Raw genomic sequence first — 20,676 nt, 5'->3', positions numbered from 1 at the left:
CTGACTGTGTGCTTGCTTGCTTAGACAGCATAACAGACGGACAAGGTAGGACCTCTCTGCTAGAGTGGCAAATTAGTGACCTTTCCAATCCGCACTGGATTTAGGTGCAGTCCTGCTGTTCAAAACATAAACATATCCAAACAATTACTAGAATTCAAATAAGCTTACTATTCTTGGGCTGAAATAACAACAGTTAAAACTATGCTAAGTAATCATCGTTACAAGCATTCTACATAACAGCTCACTAGGGAAACTGGGCAAATCTTCCTTCCCTCCTTTTTCTCTCGACAAACCTCTCTTTTCTTCTTTTTTTACATACATAAAAACAACTACTTTTCTATTCTCCAGACCACCTTCTTTCTTACACTTTCAAGTTGTTAACCAATTAGGATTATGAGGGCGTAACTAAGTTCACCGCCCTCGTTTCACATGAGATCTGCAAGCGTTTGTTCCCAATTAGGAGGAATGTGGTGTTTGGTCTTCCCTTGTTCTTCTCTTGATCTTCTCAAACTTTGCTCCCTGTCTTGGGGCAAGTCCAGAGTAAACTCGGAACAATCCCATGAGAAAATTCAGTGGCTTAAATCCAAACTATACAGAAAACTTAACAAATTCCATATTTATATGACTACAGGTCCCATATGCTTTCTAATTCCTCACACAATCAATCAAAATATAGTGAGTGAAGGCATGCTTTTTTCTAGACAGCAGTTCACTTAAGATGACTGGACAGTACAGTATTTTTTTAATGTGAAGTGATCTTGTGCATCCATAGCAAGATTCCCCTATGCTTCCCTATTTACAGATTGATGGTAAGTAGGGATGACTCCATCTAAATACTAATTGCACTTTCATTGCCAGCAGCAAGAACATCATTACTTCCCTTCTTGTTTGCAGTATATCTTTAGCTTCCAATTTAGCAAGTAACACCTCCATCAGACCCAATGGGATCTGATAGCCTTATCAGCTGTGGCTTGTACAGCCAATATTTCTTGATTTTTAGACACCCCCTGCCCCTCCCCCATGTCAAGATGTCCTCAAACTCTGTATGTTTTAAGCAGTAATCTTAAATCTGTGATAGAGTTAAGACGGAATACAATACTACCTTGTTATTTTGCATGAAAGTTTTCTGATGTGTCTATTATTATTATGAAACATAATGCAAGACCTGCAATATACCAGAATGAATGGGAAAGAAATCTGCAGAAGGTCATAACTGAATAAATCTGGAACTACCCTGTTTTCCCAAAAATAAGACCTAACCCGAAAATAAGCCCTAGTATGATTTTTTCAGGATGCTCATAATATAAGCCCTACCCTGAAAATAAGCCCGTTAAGTGAAACCCCGCCCTTCACCCTTGTGTAGCAATCAGAAGATGATAATACTGTATTTGAATAAATGCAGATTGTTGTTCATGAAAAAAAATCCCTTGAAAATAAACCCTAATGCGTTTTCTGGAGCAAAAATTAATATAAGACCCTGTCTTATTTTCGGGGAAACATTGTAGGTTTGTTTAAATGTTTACCACTCATCACACTATATGTATTTAAAATGTATTTTAAAGCAAGAAGTCTAATGTATTTTAAAAAAAACAGTTCACACATCAAATTATTTAAATATGCTTCTTTTAAAGCCTTTATTTTTATTTCAGTCATACAACCAAGTCTTTTTTTCTTGTTCAGTAGTATACACTGCCTGTAGACATTAACACAGAATCTGCAACTGCATGAAACATATATTCTTCACAATCTAAAAAAAGGAACATTATCTCTAATGCACATAATGAATATACAATTACTACCTAACATCTAGGAGTGACCCTCCCCGTTATGTTATACTACAGCTAATGTTTTATTTACATTTCATTTGACCATGTTTCAAATTGTCTCTTAGAGACAGATGTAAAATAAGTACAAAAGAAACCCTCTACTATTACCAAGAGCAATGAGGTTTCACCAGTTTCTTCTTTAATGCTGCACTGAGGCTAACTTGCAGGATTGTGACATGTTTCAATTGCTATTTGAGTGTGTAATTGTACATACCAAATTTGATTGGTTTTCATAAATTGATAATGGCTTCCAGGATCCTAGTCTGCTTGTTCCTATCTTTGAAGATTTGTGCAGAAGTAACACAATGCAGCTTGCATGTGCCAGGCAAGGTGTTTTTGCCTTTGCCAAGACTTCCAGATCTTCCAACTTATGTCTTGTTCAGAAACGCAGCGGACACATTGCATGCTGGTATTTTAAAACAAATTCTGGAAGTTTAGTGGAAAGCACCTCTGGTGGTTGGTTCACCTGTTTCTTTGATCTCAATATATGCATTACAAAGGCCTTAGGCATGCATTGATTGGCTTTAACTATCTACAGTTTTACTTTCTCACTTCAGGAACATTACCCCTTCTGGTACGGCAAAGTGTGGGAATATGTAGTTCTCCAACTGCTGTTGAAACTGCACTTCCAATCTGGCCTTATTATACAGCCATAAGTGCTATGGGAGTGGCAGAAAATATATGGAGGACCACATTTCCCACCCCTGCATCATGGATATGATACCTGTAGCTGTGCCTTGTAGAAGGAGAACAATATACAAGATGAACTGAACTGAGGGAAATTATTTCTGTGCAATGCCATGGCAAGAGAGTGGAGCTGTCCTTTCCTGATGCTGGGACTCTACCAGCTGCTCCTGTTCATTTCTGAGTTAGCACAGTGGTTCTGGGAATCTCACTACACTATATAGTTATAACAGATTGATATTGCTTTTTCTGTATTTGCTCTATTCTAGTGAATACTGTGATAAGAGCCTCAGACTTCTCTTTGAGAGAGCTCTAGTGCTATATAGTGGTGCCTCGCTTAACGAGTGCACTGTATAACGACGAATCCGCATAGCGATCCCTTTTTCGGGATCGCTAATGCGGAGGCATACCGACGGTTGCAATGGGCAAAACTCGCATAGCGACGATGGGTAAGCGTTTCGCTTACCGATCTTCGCTTTGCGATGCCCGCGGATCAGCTGTTAGGCGGTTCCAAAATGGGTGCCGGAGGCCCCGAAATGGTCGCGCACAGCGTTTTCGCGCCCTCCCCTCGCTTACCGAGGGCGCAAAAATGGCTGCCGCTATGGAGGAAACTTCGCCGAACGGTAAGTTTAGGGCCCATTGGAACGCATTAAATGATGTTTAATGCGTTCCAGTGGGTTTTTACATTCCATTTAGCAATGTTTTCACATAGCGAGGGTTAATCTGGAACGGATTAACCCTCGCTATGTGAGGCACCACAGTAGTTCAAGAGGGTGCACTAAGGATTTCACCACATGACAGATCCCAGGGTTCAATAGGAAAAACAGCCAAATGGCATCATACTGCTGTTAAATATATACTGTACATATATTCTGAGAATTCTGCTACACACTGGCTAATGCTTTCTGAATTTAGAATTACTGAAACCATTTTCCTATTCTTGTATAGGAAACTGTTTCAGTATAGTAATACAGATGGTTGTGATAATCTTTGAAGTAATAATTAATTTAAAACCGGAACTGTGCTATTTTTTATGAAGTAACAGGGCAAATGGTTTAGCCTTGGACTGAACTGTTAATTGTTCTGATTGTCGATAACAGCCAGAATTCTCATTGGAAACCTGCCAAGACCTTTAACATCGTTTAATTAGTTTAGAATCTCAGTTGTTCCTATGGAAGTATCTGAATGATACGTAATACTACAGAGAAGCTTGGCAGCAGCTGTAGCTGCTTTTAAACAATTCTCTGCGGAGAGGGGCAGCAATTCTTCTAAGAAATTATTCAAAACCAACACATTTATGGCTTGGGAAATCAAGTTACGGTTAGAATGTTATGAGAAGCAGCTCCAAGAAATGCCATTTTTCTCAGCCAGGATACACTTTTTAATGAAGTGTTCACTCCTGGAAGATTGGGCTAAGGCCCACGAACATAATCTGTTTAATCAAAGTGAAATTAAAGTGACACCATCACTTTATTGAAAATTAGAAACAATTTTACATATTAAGAGTGGTCAGTTTGTAAAGAAACCAGTCAATTAACTATAAGCTGATTTTTAAATGTAATGTGTGAGCCTCAGATCACCATCAAGCTGCATATAAAGTAATTTGAAAGATTTTTTGTTTTATATGATGCACACATGTGGGCTAGCAGATCCTACATCTGCAGGCATTTTGGTATACAAAAAAGATGGGGAACGCCTCTACTATGATGGGGGCTTTCACACAAAAGATTAGCTTAAAAATAGTAGGTTTTAAAATTATCTGTCGCTTGATTAGTCAAGGTCATTTTTAATGAATTCACAAATCTTACAGAATAATATAATCAACTATGCAACTCTGAAAATTATTTTCATTTCTTGCTGTATTCCTGGATTATTACTATGATTTGATTTTAATCCTAGTTGCTCGCTGTTTAAATTATTGCACAGGCAGAACAATCTGACCAGGATGGAAGAGGGCAAATCCATAATGGAAGCTCTGGTCAACCCAAATATATTGGGAAAGTGGTGGTGTTTTCCTCGTGCTGACCCTTTCCCATTTCTTTCCAGTGAGGAAAGAAATAGCTCTGGCAGTTTCACATCATGCAAAGCCTTCTGCTGTTGTTGGGGGCAAGTTAATAATATGGGATTATTATGGGTGCAGCAGACCCACAACTTCTCCCATCTGTCTCAAGATGCTTCAGTCCTGTGCTTGGTATTCTGATAACAGAAGAAGGTTGGTAGTTTTACTTTCTTCTACCTGAATAGGAAGTCTATTGTAACTCCACCTCTGCTTATAGAGTCTGCTGTATTCTATGGCCTCTGAGATGCCTCCCATATACAACAATACTGCATGCTAAGGTATATTCAAAGTACGTTTCTTATGTTTGTCTGAAATGGAAGAGCAATGACATGCCAGAATTGTACATCAGATCAATAGTTATCCATGACAGGCCCATATAAGCTAAGTTTATTTTAAAGGGATTACAGATATTTAGCAAATACTAAGGAAACATTATTTTCAAACAATATTTTCTCTTCAAAAATGTTTCAAATGAACAAATCTGCCCTTAAAGGGAACAAAACACTCTGAAATTCTCATGTCACCAGAGCAAATGAGTATCATGAAAAAAAAAAAACACACATACACACACATTCCTTAAACTTTCTCAAAATCACCCACAACCACATATTTGTGGTTAGCTCTTTTCAGAGTAGGACACAATTGATGGTTTCTATTCTTGAAGTGTAGTCAATAGAAAGTTAGTAGTTTCAGAGAATTGGGTTTCAGTAGGGTATGCCGCAGACATGTTCCTGTCCAAGGATATAGCCATGATCGCATGAATTATGCAGAGGGCAAACGGGAAGTATATTTACACCTTAATTAGAGTTGTGTATCACTATACATTTGTCTTACAGTATGCGTCCTCCATTTTACCTAGATATACATGTCATCTTCTCCCACTCCACTGTTCATTCCCCTATCCTGGATGACAAAGCAGCATGTCACAGCACCTCCATTACCCCTTAAACTTAGCTGTTGCCCTTGGGTATAGTAAAGAAGGTTATACAACAGACAATGTTGAATAATATTAAACTGCCAGTCCAGTTGGCTTCTGTACATAGAATGGAGGCAAGGTACCATTTTGTCCTATAATCAAGTAACAAAATGTATTCAGTTGGCCTTGACTCAAAAGATATATGTATTTTCAACAGGACCTGCTAAAAACAGCTGGAAATACCGATCCCGATGACCTCCGTTATATGAAGAACATCCACAATATCTGCATGGCAACTAGATTTGCTTTTAACAAAATTTCCTATATGGCACCCTGTACAAATCTACTGCATAAATTCAACATTTTCATGGCAGTTAGCAAGAATAACCCATCTTACCCATTTCACTCAGATATATGTTTCCCACCACCCCAAAGGAGTATGAAAGCAAAATTAGAGTATACTAGCATTCACACAGATTTCCTGTTTATCTTCATATAGTTACTCTCACTTTTTTAAGTAAATGAAACTGATCTGAAAGACACTTAAAATGTAGCCCACTTTGCTGAGATACACTTTCCCAGGCCCTTTTCTATAAAGCTAAAACACTGCCTCTTTAAGAGTATGCATAGCTAAGGACTAATTACAAAACAAGATTTCAAACTATTAGTTGAAGCGGATTTATAAACCAAGCATTGTATCTGAATTGTTAACCATGTTTAAAGACTAGCCATAAATAAACTAGGACATGAAACCACAATATGAAGTGAGTTTACAAACAATGGTTTGCATCAATAATAATGATTAAGTAAAAGGATTAAGTGTTGTATCTGTGCTCAACAAACTAAGTTATTACTATGGTTAAGGCATTTATCTTGCCTCTCCAGTTTTTCTGTTGGCAAGAAACTGAGTTGGTTTCTCTAGACACAGATCAGTAAGCAAAGCCATGGACACTCACTTCACATTTTCAAACATAATCAAGGTTAAAACAATAAAGCTGTTATTAAGTATTTATATCTGCATCAGGCTAAAGCAGAATTAGAACCTGACTGGGATAAACATCATTAAGTCACAACAGTGAATTCCTTATATTATATGTGTATTAGATATGTGTTGCATAGACTACAGCAGTAAAGCTAGCATTTGCAAAGTTTGGCCAAAAAGCACCACTTACGTTTCTGGTGGTATTCACTCTGAAATCAGTGGATTGGATTCAAACTGCAAAAGAACTCAAGCAGTGGGGCTTTCTTGGCTTCACTTGTTCCCTGTGGCCGCCTTGACCCCTGGAAACTGTTCCTGTGGCTTGACAGATCATCTCAAGCAGCCGTAGGGTGGGGATGGAGCTATAGGGGTTGAGAAGGCAACCCACCCCTGCCCAAGTGCTTGGCCCACCTGTGCAAAATATCTCTGAATCCAAGCCAGTAGTATTAAAGTAAAGCTATTCATTTGGTTTTGGCTAAAAATATGGTTTCTGTACAGTCTTAATTTGAACAGGGAAACGTTTGAAACGATCAGGCAGAAATTAGCTTCAGATGCCTCTATCATGCTTGTAGAAGTCCACAGAAATATTATGTATTTCTCTAAGTCCAAAGCATTTTAATGTACTTTTTGTCCTTTTGTTAAACCAGAAGTGGGTGAAATGCATAGTACATTTCATGCACACCCACCCAAAGCTTTTTACATTAAGCTACACTCTGTTCTTGTTGATTTTACTTTCTTAACTAAGAACCCTTTCCTACAAGATGATAACTGTAAATGTCTATAAATTATGCTATTAATGAATTCAGAATGAACTCTTGTACAGTGCATAACGTTTTGTTCCTTTATATCTACCTGGCTGGGCAAATACGCCTCTGTAAACACTTGGCTGAATATAACCTGTATTCAGTAATTGTTTGCAGCCTCTTTCCTGTTATTGAAATTCCCTCTCCTTAGTTATTAAAAAAGCCTACTTTCAACAAAACGTGCATTAACAAACACCACTGCAAATTCCTTTTGCAAGTAATAGTTTGCTTATTTTTTGCAGTGACATCAAATTCTATTTCCCTTTGCTTACTTAGTCATAGGCTGCAATATAGTGTCATGGTATTTTTTAAAGGGAAGCCTGATAACTCTTAAGTTGGTAGAGAGATCGTATTGTATAATTTTCTAGGGGTGGGTAAAGATAGGGACGGGAATACATTTTATTTTTGGTCTTTGATGCCTGTTTGCTTCTTAAAACCTTTATCACTGAACAAACAGTATAATCCTAATACTCAGAAGTCAGTCCAATTGAGTTCAACAGGGTTTACTCGAAAGAAAGGTATGGGGCTGCAGCCCAAATCTCACCTACATCATATGTTAGTCATGATTACCAGGAAAAATTGGTTGCCTTCAATTTTTCCACTTCCAAGAGCTACCCTGAACAGCAGTTTGCAACAAGGGAACTACTTTTGTTTACCCTGCCCATTATTTTCACTTTTATTATACCCCACCTACTCACCTGTGGGTTAATCTCATTTTCCCTTCCTATTTTTTAATTTACAGTACTATCTTTTTACCATGCTTCTGCATGGGATTCTTGATGGTCTGCACATCCATCATTAGTTTCCACAGCAGTCTTTGTAGGAAGTGAAGAAAGGTGCAACAATGCGTGTGTGTGTGTGTGTGTGTGTGTGTGTGTGTGTGTGTGTGAGAGAGAGAGAGAGAGAGAGAGAGAGAGAGAGAGAGAGAGAGAGAGAGGGAGGGTGGTGGTGATGACAGTCCATTAGTTCCTGGAGTAATATTCTTACTTGACTTCCATCTCCTCCCATGCTTCTTCCTCTCTACTAGTCATCCTCCCTCCCCCACACAACCACCTGAAAACAAAAGTTACATGAAATAGAAAAGGATTTAAAAGCTCCTTGCTCAGAGGTTTCCCCAAACTGCAGGGAAGACAGAAGGACAAGGACCACTACCCATCAATCTTCTTCGCCTACCTTACCAGCTGTACATGTGAAAAGACACAAAGGAAGTGCATGTCGTGCAAACGGAAGCCTATGTCACTCAGCCCCGTATCTGGATCGCTGTTAGTTTTGGACAAGAGTGGTGAGAACGTAACATGCAAATACAGTACTGCCAAAACATATCCATCTCTGAAGGTCCCCCCCCTCCAAAAGAGAGGACCATCCACTGCTGTGCACTAAGAAGCGGGAGATTGGTAGGGAGCATAGTTGTCACAATGGACACATGGCTCATTAATGGAAAAAAGGAAATATGTGACAAAGGGAAATCAAAAGTTCAGTCTTTTCTCATAAGACAGACTATGAACTTCCAAACAAATTGGAAGTGCAAGGGGGGGGGGACAGGATTGCAGCTGGAAAATGATAAACAAATAGTCAAGGAATATGTTACCACCTTGAACGAATTCAAATCCCCAGGGCCAGATAAACTGCATCGGAGAGTATTGAAGGAACTGGCTGAAGAACTCTCAGAACCGCTATCCATTATTTTCTTGAAATCATGGGAAATGAGTGAGGTGCCAGAGGATTAGAGGAGGACTAATGTTGTCCCTATCTTCAAAAATGGGAAAAGAAGAAGAACCTGGTTACTACAGGCCAGTCAGCCTGACATCAATCCCAGGCAAAATTCTGGAACAGATCGTAAAGCGCTGATTGTGCAAGCACCTAGAAAACAATTCAGTAATACCCTAGAGCAGTGGTCCCTAACCTTTTCCAAACCGCGGACCAGTTGGGGGTGTGGGGTCCGTGTGCAGGGCAGACCAGTGCTTGCTCACAGATGGGCAGGGCACACACTCGCAAATGTGTGTTAAAGCAGGGTGCTCATGGGTGGGTGGGGTGCAGGCTCATGCATACATGGGTGGGCGGGGCACACTTATGGTTGGGGCATGCTCGTGCACATGGGTGGGGCCTCCATACGCACATGTGCAGGTGGGCAGGCACCCATGCGTTTGGGTGGATGCGCACCTCTGTGGGGGAGTGCATGAGGAGGGCGGGAGAACCATCTACGTGGCCCAGTCCATGGCTCGGTATCCGGCCATGGACCAGGGGTTGGGGACCCCTGCCCTAGAGGACAGAAACAAAATTCAAAATGACCTTGATAGGATGGGGTATTTGGCTGAATGCAACAGAATCCAATTCAACAGGGATAAGTGCAAAGTGCTGCACCTTGGAAAAAGAAACCAACTGCACAGTTACAAGATGGGGAATACCTGGCTCAGCAAAACTAGGAGTGAGAAGGATCTTGGAATTGTCGTAGATCAGAAGCTAAATATGAGCCAACAGTGTGATGTGGTTACAAAAAAGACTAATGCTATTTTAGGCTGGATTAATTGTATAGTTTCCAAATCCTGTGAGGTGCTAGTCCCCCTCTATTCAGAACTGGTTAGGCCCCATCTTGAGTATTATGTCTTGTTCTGGACACCACACTTCAAGAAGGATGCTAACAAATTGGAACAAGTTCAGAGGAGGGTGACAAGGATGATCAGGGGGCTGGAAACCAAACCTTATGAGGAAAGGACGAAAGAACTGGGCATGTTTAGCCTTGAGAAAAGAAGACTGAGGGGTGATATGATAGCACTTTTCAAATATGTGAAAAGACTGTCATACAGTGGAGGGGCAAGATCTGTTCTTGATCATCCCAGAGTGCAGGATACGCAAAATTGGCTCAAGTTACAGGAAGTCAGATTTCTGTTGAATATCAGGAACAACCTCCTAACTGTTAGAGCAGTAGGGCAATGGAACCATTTTGGAATTACTTTGAGAGATGATGAGTGTTCCAGCACTGGAGGTATTCAAGAGAAGTTTGGACAACTTCTTGACAGATATCCTTTGATTTGGATTCATGCATTGAACAGGGGGTTGGACTTGATGGCCTTCCGACTTCATTATTCTATGATTCTATGATGTAGAATGATCCCGAAGGAAGACGGCATGCAAATGGGGCAAGACAGTGGGCTTACGAAAGCAAGACATTTTCCAAGGGCATCTTGTCCAAGATCACCAAATATTTACAAAGGGAAATCTGCCAATGACCCTAAAGCAACTGCTTCCAGCATCACCCTCTACAGGTATCCAGGCCCACAAGGAGGACATACCACATAATTGAGCAGAGGGAGTAGACAAAGAAAAGAAATAAGACAGCAGAATGCTGCAATAGTAACTAAAAAGGAATACACCAAGTGATCTCCATCCACTTCGCCTCCACCCCATTGCCTTAGTTTGCAACTCAAGATTTCAAAACTATTCACAAGATTTTGGTGCACAGGCTGAAGAAGATGAATCATAATCCAAAGCTACTTTGCTTGATTTTTTTAGTTGTCTAATAAAGCCAGTTTGCTTGATTTTTAATGGTTTGATAAAGGTATCACGTGCTCTTGAATTTGTGTTGTTTTTGTGGACTGCACAAACTTTTTCTATTTTTAAAAAGTTTTGGATGTCTTAATCCATCACTGTGCTATTTTCAGGCCACACTTAAGTTTCAGGGAAAGTGCAGAATATCCTCCTTTGCTGCCTTGAGGGATATGCGCTATTTGTATGGGAGTCCCAATGTGTATATAGACAACAAAGGGTACATTTTGAAGTACAAAAGCCCAACAATATTCCCATTTACCAAAGCGTATTAATTAGAAGTGAGTGGCCAGTTTTCAGTGTCTAAATGGAGGCTCACATGTGATGACATTCTCATTTATTTCTAGCATATAGAACACATATGCTCATGATTCCTTTGTCTAACTTCCTTCTGTCCAGAAGAGCTTGAGAAGCCCTTGCATGAATAAAGCTCTGTTTGAAACCTAAGCCCACATTTCACATCATACCTATAAGCTTCTTTTTTCCTCCTCTTTGATAGCAACACTATACAGGTGAGCACCCATCTCTTTTCTTTCCTACTCATGGAAATATACTCATGGAAATCTGCACACACATCAAAGGTCATGTCTAATTCTTTTAACTTAGATCTTGGAAAAAGTCAATTTTTTAGAAAAGAAACTTCTGAATCCCCAGTTAGTACGTTCAGTCCCTTGTTCTGATGGGATAATTCTTGGAGTTGTTGTCTCAAAAATAACTTTGCCAAGCTGTTCTTTAATTGAAGCCAGGGGTTCATTTGCTTTCAGATGTACTTTGAGTGGCCTAATGGACATTCCAGAGTCTTTATCTTTCTGTGAAAGACATCTTGGTGAAGAGAGACAACATCTCACCTTATTCTATGAAAAAAGCTGCACAAACTGATAAGAGAAATTCTAAGAAACCCAAAATATGCCCAGCCTCCTGTGGTGTCCTATTAAAACACTTGCTCAATTGTTGACCATGAAATCATCAGATGATTAGCGCTGTGGGGGATTAAGCAATCAGGTCACATCTATATGATCAATCAATCCTGGAATTGGAAAAGCCAATTTTCTACATCAACGCATACAATATTCATAGGCTCAAAATTACAGATATATGCAATCAACACTTGTCATTTTCAAGGCTAGCCTTTGATTATTTACATCATTGAATACCCAGGCCATCAGAATGATTTTTTTTCTTTGTCAATTTTGGGGGTGGGAGTGAGGGAGAGGAACTAAGTTTCATTTCTGTTAAAACACTGTTCCAATAATATTTCCTAAACAGCCATTTTTCAGCATTCCTGCCCCATACTGGAATATATGCTGATAATAATGGAAAGTAAAACTCACAGTCTTACATAGGAATCATCTGTGCTACAATCTCAGTGGATTTCGCCACAGGCTTTACACTCTGACTCTGAAAATATGACATATGTAATTTGCACAGTCCCTGAAATTCAGTATATCTAGAAGCAAGAGCCAATGTACGGGCAGTTTTCAATGAGCAAGGACCCCCCACCCCCCCACCGTCTGTTGGTTGGATAAAAAAGGCAGAGCATTGTTAAAGACATGCACACAGACAGTATAGACAAAACAGCTCCAGAAAAGCTCAATACCTTGTCCCTAATCAGGTGGCAGGAAGGATATTCACCTAAGGGGCACGGGGAGAAGCAGAAGGATGCCTGTAGCATGGCTCCCCCCCTTGTCATTCTCCTATGGAATGACAGGTCAGCATGTACAAACCTGTTTGCTACCTGCCTTCTGCAGGTAAAAGAACAAAAACAGAGCAGTGGCCCTAAGGACTGCACACAACAGTATGAAGACTGTTACATCAGTGAAAAGCCCATGTTGTTTCCATCAGTCGTTGGTGAATGCCAAGCTTTGGCTCGTGCCAGTCCAAATACAGCATTAAGCTCATGGGTGAAGCTAGGAGATTGCAGCTATTCAAATAGCCAAAGCAGGAGTCATTAGCTTTAAAATGGAAGAATTTTCTAAGCTTAAACCCTCGAAGAGCTGACATGGGGTGGCGGTGGTTTCGAGAGTGTTTTCGGTGTAGCTCTATCAAAAGAGTGATCTTCCTCGTTTTCTTTTTGTTGGATGTACAGTTTTAACTCTAATATATTTGCTACAGCTGTCTACTGTGTTGAAGTGTAAAGATCTAATGAAGGAGTTTGCCAAGAGAAAGGCAGTGAGACTTTAGAGATTTTCACTGGTCTTCCGTTTTGCTGCCACTCTTGAATTTCACCACCATGACTGTTATGTTATCAGGGCATCCTCTGTAAAAAGACTGCAGGACTATACTCTTGGCTCCAAAGTGTGGCTCGTCCAAGCGTTCTTTGATGAACCGTACAGCCTCCTCGTTGCTGAAAGCATCCCACAGACCATCGGATGCTAAGATCATGAACTCTGGCTGAAGTTTATCCAGGTCAAAGGTTAAGATGTCTGGGTCAGGGATGACAACATTCAGATTTTTCAGTGGATAATCTCCAAGAGAACGGGACATAGCAAGGATCCCTTGAACACGCCAGGAGCCATTAAAACTGATGAAGCCACCTGGAGAGGAGAAAAACAAACACATAAACATGTTCTATTAAATTAATTCTGCATGAGATGGTTCTCAGAGATTTCCAGGCTATAAAACTAGTTAGAGAAACAGAATAATTATTTTGCTTCGTGATTTCCCCTCCCCCATCTCCTCCACCTCCATGGTATCAGTTCTTCGCGCAGTTTCTGCATTTCCTTTCCTGGGGTGAAAACCTTTGCCACAACCCATGTGTGCTCATTCCTAAGACACAAGGAAGAAAAGACTTAACAGGTACAGCATGTGAAAACGGTGAACTTGATAGCTCAACTGTTGCTTTTTAGAGAACGATGTTATTGTTACCCTAACTTACTGTATTTCGTTTTAATTGAAACAATCAGCAAAGATGACAGGCCTATATCCCATGTTCTGAAGTCAGAAAACAGATGGGAGACTGAGTCTCAAGATGTACAACTTTTACTTCTAGTGTCAAGACATTTTGGGTCAATGTTGGAGCTCCTATAGACCAAGCGGGAAGCAAAAGTCTAAAAACTTGCTCCTGAAGAAGGCCACAGCCAAAACTCATCGAGCCTGAGCTTTTTAGATAAGAATAAAATCTGCATTGCCAATATTTTTATACATCTTGAGATTCAGTCTCCCATTTGTACTTTTGCCACCAATGGATGTACCAGTTCCCTCTGCTTTTTTTTTAAAGTCAGAAAGACATGTTACTTGCAGCAAGGGGATATGGCCAATCAAACCCAGTTCTCTTCGTCTAAAATATTTGTCTTATGATGTCATCACATCATTTGTTTTCCCTTTTGTAATCTCATTGGTTGCTACTGATAAGGTTATAGGTATATGCCACAATATGGGTACCTATTCCTCCAGTAGTGGTGACACATTCTGACATGGTGGTGTGAGGCCTGGAACCCCTGCTCAGAACAAAATATGCTGGTGGGTTTATTTATTATTATTTTTTATTGCATATATATGCCACCCATCTAGACATGGTCTACTCTGGGCGGTTTTCCAATTCATTACCAGAAAGGGATGAAGGAGGAAAACTCAACATATGGAAAACCATTCTTGGCAGTATCCTCTCATTCCTTATTGTAATTATTATGACCACAGCCCTATGCACATGTACTCCATGGGACTTACTTACATAGATAAAACTGTAAGAAAGATGCCTTGTTAGTGCATCAAGGACAGAATGGCATCAGGAAATAAGAGAAGCAGAGTAAATGGATTGTGAAGGTAATACCCCCTGGAGTTATTTCTGCCCCAGATCTACTAGAAAATCCATTTTATGTTAGATATCTTAAAATCCGAAAAAAATACATTGCTGTAAAGAGTAAGGTTGTGTCAGCTATCCATGCCATTGTGACTGAAACAGCTGACACACAGATTTCTCGAGGAAAGCACAACCTTGTATTTTGCTTTGCTTTAAGCTTGCCAAATCAACATTATAAATGGCTATACAACAAGTAAACTCTGCTTTTGCCTCTGCAGTTTGCCATAGAAGAAATGTTCCCTCTCTATGCTCAAGCAATCTGTCCTCTAACTCTCATCAAGCCCTCTGTCTCCCTTCGGGACAATTCAGGAAGTGGTTCACACTCATTGACAAAAGATTTATGAAGGAGATGGGACACCAGACCCATTAAAGACCAAAATCTCACTTCAGGGCAGGAAGAGAAGGAAAACACATAGGAACAAAGGGTTATCCCTTTTCCCATCAAGAGGCCTCAGATGAGTTGTAAAGTTAATGATCCAGAAAAGTCCTGTAAAATAATTATCCTGCACTTTGTAGGAGGAAAAAAAAACGTATGGAAAAGCAATGTATATGGCAACCAGGAGGGGTGAAGATTGTAGTCATGGTAAAACCAACTAGCAAAATGCCAGTGAATGAAATCAGACAGAATAAGGATAGCCACTCACACATCTCCAAAAGAGCACAAAAGAGGTTAAAAATTTGCATAAGCAGCATGTGCTCATTTATATGGACATTATTTCTGTAAATCAAACAGAACTGCAACACAAGTCAACCAAGTGGGGAAGAGTGTCACCAGGCGACTTGCGTGCCTACTGAGTCTGCTGTTTAGGTGTTCACTATGATTGGACAACTTCAAGGAGTCCCTGATCTATGCTCTCATGTTTGTGTATTTTTTAAAAAATGAGAGAGCTTTTCAAACAGAAGGCACCATTATAAATGACTAAAAGGAGGACTGTCCTCTGGTAATCCTTCAAAGGGAGAACTGATCATCCTATGTCCATGTCCAACCAAATGCATGCAAAGCAATGGGCTGCATAAGCCAACCCGTTTTGGAAGAAACTAAAGCTCTGCGTATCAGATGTTTTATGTGGAAGAGGAGCTACAGAATAGTCATTGCGTGCTGTCAAGTCAATTCTGACTTACGCAACCCTTTTCAGGGTTTTCCAGATAGAGAGGACAGTAGGGTCACTGTTGCTGCAGGAATAGTACCAGCGGTTTCGGTTATCAACTGCCTGAAAATATTAAATTACACACACACAGATAGAAATATGCAGCTTTTAGATGTATTACTGGATTTGCCTACTAGAGGGAACCAGAGACTATGCTATCTCTCTCTCTCTCTCTCCGGAGTCTCGTCCTGTACAGTAGTTTCTTTCCCCCCACAATGGGCACTTTTAGATTGTGTGTAGAATATCCTGGTAAATTAAAATGATGTGAAATGGATTTCTCTGTGTTGCCATTGTCTGATTTGTGTGCTTTAATTCTTTTGCATAGACATTGTCATGTTTAGGGTTTGCATATCTGCAGTTTTTGGCTTCTGCAGGGCCTATGAATTTATCTCCATGGATACTATGGTTCTACTGTACTCAGACGTAGTTTACCAGTCCCTTTGTCCTGGGACTGTGCAGCTTGCCCAAAGCCACACAGGCTGGCTATACTCATAGGAAGCACAGTGAGGAACTAGAGTTCCAGCCTCTGGCTCTGCCGCTAGATACCTAAGCCGCTGAGCTATCCAGCCAGTGACAAAGGGCAAGTGGCTGAACTATGGAGAAACAGTTTACTGCCATCCATGTGACAATGCTGTACAATGTCTTGTACTGTAGGCCTGCTCTTGGTATATTCTTCAAGACAGAAATGCATCTGGGGATTAAAATGCCCTGCTGTAGAACATGAAGATTAAGGTGCTCCACATATGCCCAGTATTCAAATCACCTGGGAAGTAACTTCATTAGGGACTGCATGGGCCCTGGATCTAAACTACTGCAATGGTCTGATTAACTGCTAACTTAACATGCTACAGGAGAGGTATGATTTGGCACCTTTCCTTCTATTTAAGGGACATCTATGCATTTCCTATATGAATCTTTCCATTCTGTCTCTCTGGCACTATGTGCCTGGTGGAAGACAGCAATATGGGTATCCAGCACCTCGTTGCTTTCTCTGCAGGTTCATCCATGTTCTCTCCCCAGCCAGGATCTCTTTATAGCTAACTGGCTGCATGCCCGCCTGTCTCACCAGCAGGCATCTGTTTCAGTTAGTTGCACTCTCCTGTGAATCAAAATCTTTTGCTATACTTCAAGGACACCAGTTGCCATCAAGAATGGGTGGACAGAATGTAGATGAGGATCTACTGCAAGATCTATGGCTGGTTTGCACTAGATCAACACCGCAGATCATGCTTGTTTGCTAAGATCCATCAGCAGAAGGCTTTCCTTTTCTCATGCCTTCTAAATTGGATCCCTTGAGTTGGAATAATGTTTTGGAGGAAAAACAAGGAGTGGATTTTTTGTGAAACAATTTTCAGTTCTGTATCGATGTTGAACACATGCACAGTGTTTCTTAATTCTCCCATCCCCAAGCTGTACAGATATTAGACCTTCCAGTTCTAATATACAACAAAATAGGTCCTGCAAAGCTGACACGTGGCCATTCTTGACTATGTGGAGACTCCATGTCCCCTGAACCAGAGAATCCTCCAAACAAATTGAACAGTTTTATCAACTGCTGTAAAACCTAACTTTCTTGGCGCTTCTATTAGCCATGGTTTTAGATGACCATGGGGAGTTACGATTCACGAAATTTCAATGAAGGTGTTTAACAGGGCTTGAGGTTTCATTGGAAGTCCTCCTCTCCTTTGCCCCATCATTTGAGCACTGCATGGACTTGCAAAGGGAACAGCATACACAATACTTGTTTCTACCTATGCGTTGTTCTTCAACAAGCTAGTGATAGTAAGTATGCATGTATATAGCTCCTAGCAAAGTAAGACTGTTCAGAATGGGTAGAGTTTAGTTCTTAAGCTCTGAAAGGCTTCTTTACTTGAACCACAGGAAACATGAAATAGATGTTATTGAACTACAACTTCCATCATCCCTTTTAATCTGCATTGGGGGGGGTAGAGCCACCAGAAGTTAGAATCAAACAGCAGTTTGAGGGTCACAGTAACCCCACTCCTACATTAAAGAACAGCAAGAATAGTGTATAGCTGTAAATAACGGGATGGGTGAGAACATTGTCCAACTGCTTTTTGGTGAAGAATTTACCAACTTTAGCAAACTTCTTCATAAACACGAGATAAAGAACACATGGCCCAGAATCCTATTAGTTACATCAACTGACATAACTCAATACACATGAATTTCTGCAGCAAATTGCTGCAAGTTGAGAAGTCAACAGAGGCATTTGCTGGAGTGCACCAAACTACACTATCTGCCATTTTTTCAAAAATCAATAGTCAGAGAAAGTGAAGCAGAAAGATTTCCCTCTCTGCATAGAGGCCGTCTGGCATTCAAGGCTGCTCTTGTGTGTCTTCAGCCACCTTTATGGTGATGAATTAGAGCTGCCACAGTTTCTTTTCTTTCAACCTCCCCTTTCTTATGAGCTACACAGCCAAATTTGTCTGTGCCAGAGAAGAGATGCACCAAGTGTAACTACCTGGTCAGTCAAGGTGGTTTAAAACTATATTTTAATGTGAACTAACGACAGGTTACTCACCTGTAATTATAGTTCTTCGAGTGGTCCTCTGTGATTCACACCCTGGGTAATCCGTGCCTGCGTGGAGCCACATCAGAAAATTCTAGAGCTTCTGTGGTAGCAGGGCTCTCCTTTCAGTTATGTCAACCATCACATATTAGAGCTGCATGGTGTGACAGTGGGGAGGCCAGGTCGGGATGTCCACTCGAAGAACTACAATTACAGGTGGGTAACCAGTTGTTCCTCTTTGTGGACTCTGTGAATCACACCCTGGGTGACTAACAAGTTGTCTTACCTAGAGGAGAGTGTCACGCCAAGGTAGAAGCTAGCACAGTACATCCAAAGACCTCATCAGATTTTTGCTGAACATCCAATCTATAGTACTTGATGAAGGTGGACAGCTGTGACCAGGTGGCAGAGGTGCAGACGTCCGGAAGAGGCACACCTCAAAGAAACGCTATGGAAGCTGCTACTGCCCTAGTGGAGTGAGGGAGAATCACTTGAGGAGCTGGCCTTCGAGAAAGCTGGTACACCAGGTGGATGGTAGAAGCAACCCACTTGGAGATTCTCTGTGATGTCACCTGTAAACCCTTCATAGGGGGTTGATAGCTGATGAAAAGTTGAGCTTAATGTCGGAAGGGTTGTGTGTGGGCTAAATAAAATACCAGGGTCCATATGACATCCAGAGTATGGAGGATTCTTTCTTGAGCAGTAGACAGAGATGGAAAAAAAGATGGGAAAACCAACGGTTGGGACATATGAAACTGGGAAACAACCTTGGGGAGAAAGGAAATATCTACAAATAACTTGACCGTATCTGGATAAAACTGGAGATAAGGATAATCATAATGCAAAGCTGCTAGTTCACTGGCACAACGAGCGGATGTGATAGCAATGAGGAAAGCTGTTTTAAAAGTAAGTAAGATCAACCGAAGCCAAGGGCTCAAATGGTGGTTTGATGAGTTGTAGGACTATTGTTAAAGACCATTGAGATGAAGGTTGGTGCACATCTGGATACATGTGTGATAAACCCTTCAGGAAATGCTTCAGAGTAGGGTGTCTGAAGAACTGAGCTGCTGGAGAGGTTGGTGGATGATAGGAAACAACTGCAGAAAGGCAAACCCTCAAAGAAGAGAGGGAGAGGCCTTTGGCTTTAAGATGAAGCAGAAAACAAAGGACAGTGGAGAGAGAGGTGTATTAAGTATTATGATTTAATTATTTGGATTAAGCTCTATTAATTTGTTCACTGTATCGTATCCTGTATTAATTTTGTGCACTTTTTACTCTTCTTTTCTGACATGGAGTGGAAGGCCTGCCCCCCCCCCCAGCGGGGGTCTGCAGAACATCCGAGTGATTACGGGTAGAGGGAGGTATGGCGATGGCACGTTCCCTACTCGTGTCAGAAGAACGGTGAACAGATGTTTGAAGGCTGTTTACTGTTCTGGGTCTGTGACCAACTGCCAGTCCTGAGGTAGTCAGATCAGCTGGCTCTCCACTCTAAAATCGGTGCAATAGCGATCGCAAGAAAACTCATCGTAAAGCGGATTCGTCATGGAGTGGGATAATCGTCAAGCGGGGCACCACTGTATATCTGTGGGCAGGTCATAAGGAAATTATGACAGAAGCCCTGTTGCTGTTCCCAATGGGAAGGATTAGCCATCTTTGAGTGAAAGGGACTGACCGCCTATTGGTTCGTCCTATTTAGTGCATTGTGAGACAAGGAACAAACCCACAAACCTGGAATACACCACATGGGGCATGGTAGACTAATCAGTAGGACCCTGTCACAGATTTTTAACTTCTGTCTCTCTTTCATGTATCTAGTCTATGAGCCTTGTTTTTCATTCCATGTTTGGCTCTCTTCAAGTCCATAAAATATGCTTTCTTGAGTATAGACAGAGAGTTTCGGTATGCTCAGTGCTATATACAGCACTGCTTATACAGTGCTTTATTTTAACAATGTATTGGTAAAATGCTACAGTTCCTTTAAAGATATGATGTCAAGAAGGAAAGGGCATATAATTGCGAAAACTATACTGCCTGCCACATGCACACACATAAAAAGGAAGGAAATACGTCAGTACACAAAACTAAACATTTGGCATACCATCCGCCTGCAGCAAAAAGAGACAACAATTATGGGCCGTTTTCTTTTCTTCATTTTTGCGGGTCAGGGAGTGCCTGACAAAAATGACTTTGCTTATCCTAGCCTCAAACCCAGTTTTTATGCATAGAAAGTGGCTTAGTGCTGCCTCTTTTGAGACTGAAATCTTAACCCAACACATGTGATGTTGCCTGGGGTTGGATAAGAATAGTTTTCTTTTTAAAACTTTTCATGTTATTGGCCTTTTGAAAAGAACACTTACAATCCTCATTACAAAATTAAAGATTGTAC

At 40.8% G+C, this 20,676-nt stretch overlaps 1 protein-coding gene across 1 annotated transcript in view; it reads right to left on the bottom strand.

Annotated features, from left to right (window-relative positions):
- Positions 1 to 1,606: 1,606 nt before the first annotated feature.
- Positions 1,607 to 20,676, bottom strand: part of PPM1L (protein phosphatase, Mg2+/Mn2+ dependent 1L) — a 232,248-nt gene continuing 213,178 nt past the window's right edge. The window contains exon 4 of the mRNA XM_078389030.1: positions 1,607 to 13,344. Within this exon, the coding sequence (XP_078245156.1) occupies positions 12,998 to 13,344 (347 nt within the window). The 3' untranslated portion in view covers positions 1,607 to 12,997. The remainder of the gene's footprint in view (positions 13,345 to 20,676) is intronic.

Source organism: Pogona vitticeps, chromosome 3 (genome assembly GCF_051106095.1).
Source record: "Pogona vitticeps strain Pit_001003342236 chromosome 3, PviZW2.1, whole genome shotgun sequence".
Lineage (NCBI taxonomy): Eukaryota > Metazoa > Chordata > Lepidosauria > Squamata > Agamidae > Pogona > Pogona vitticeps.
The sequence above is the reverse complement of the archived record's forward strand: the minus strand, read 5'-3'. Positions and strand labels throughout refer to the sequence as shown.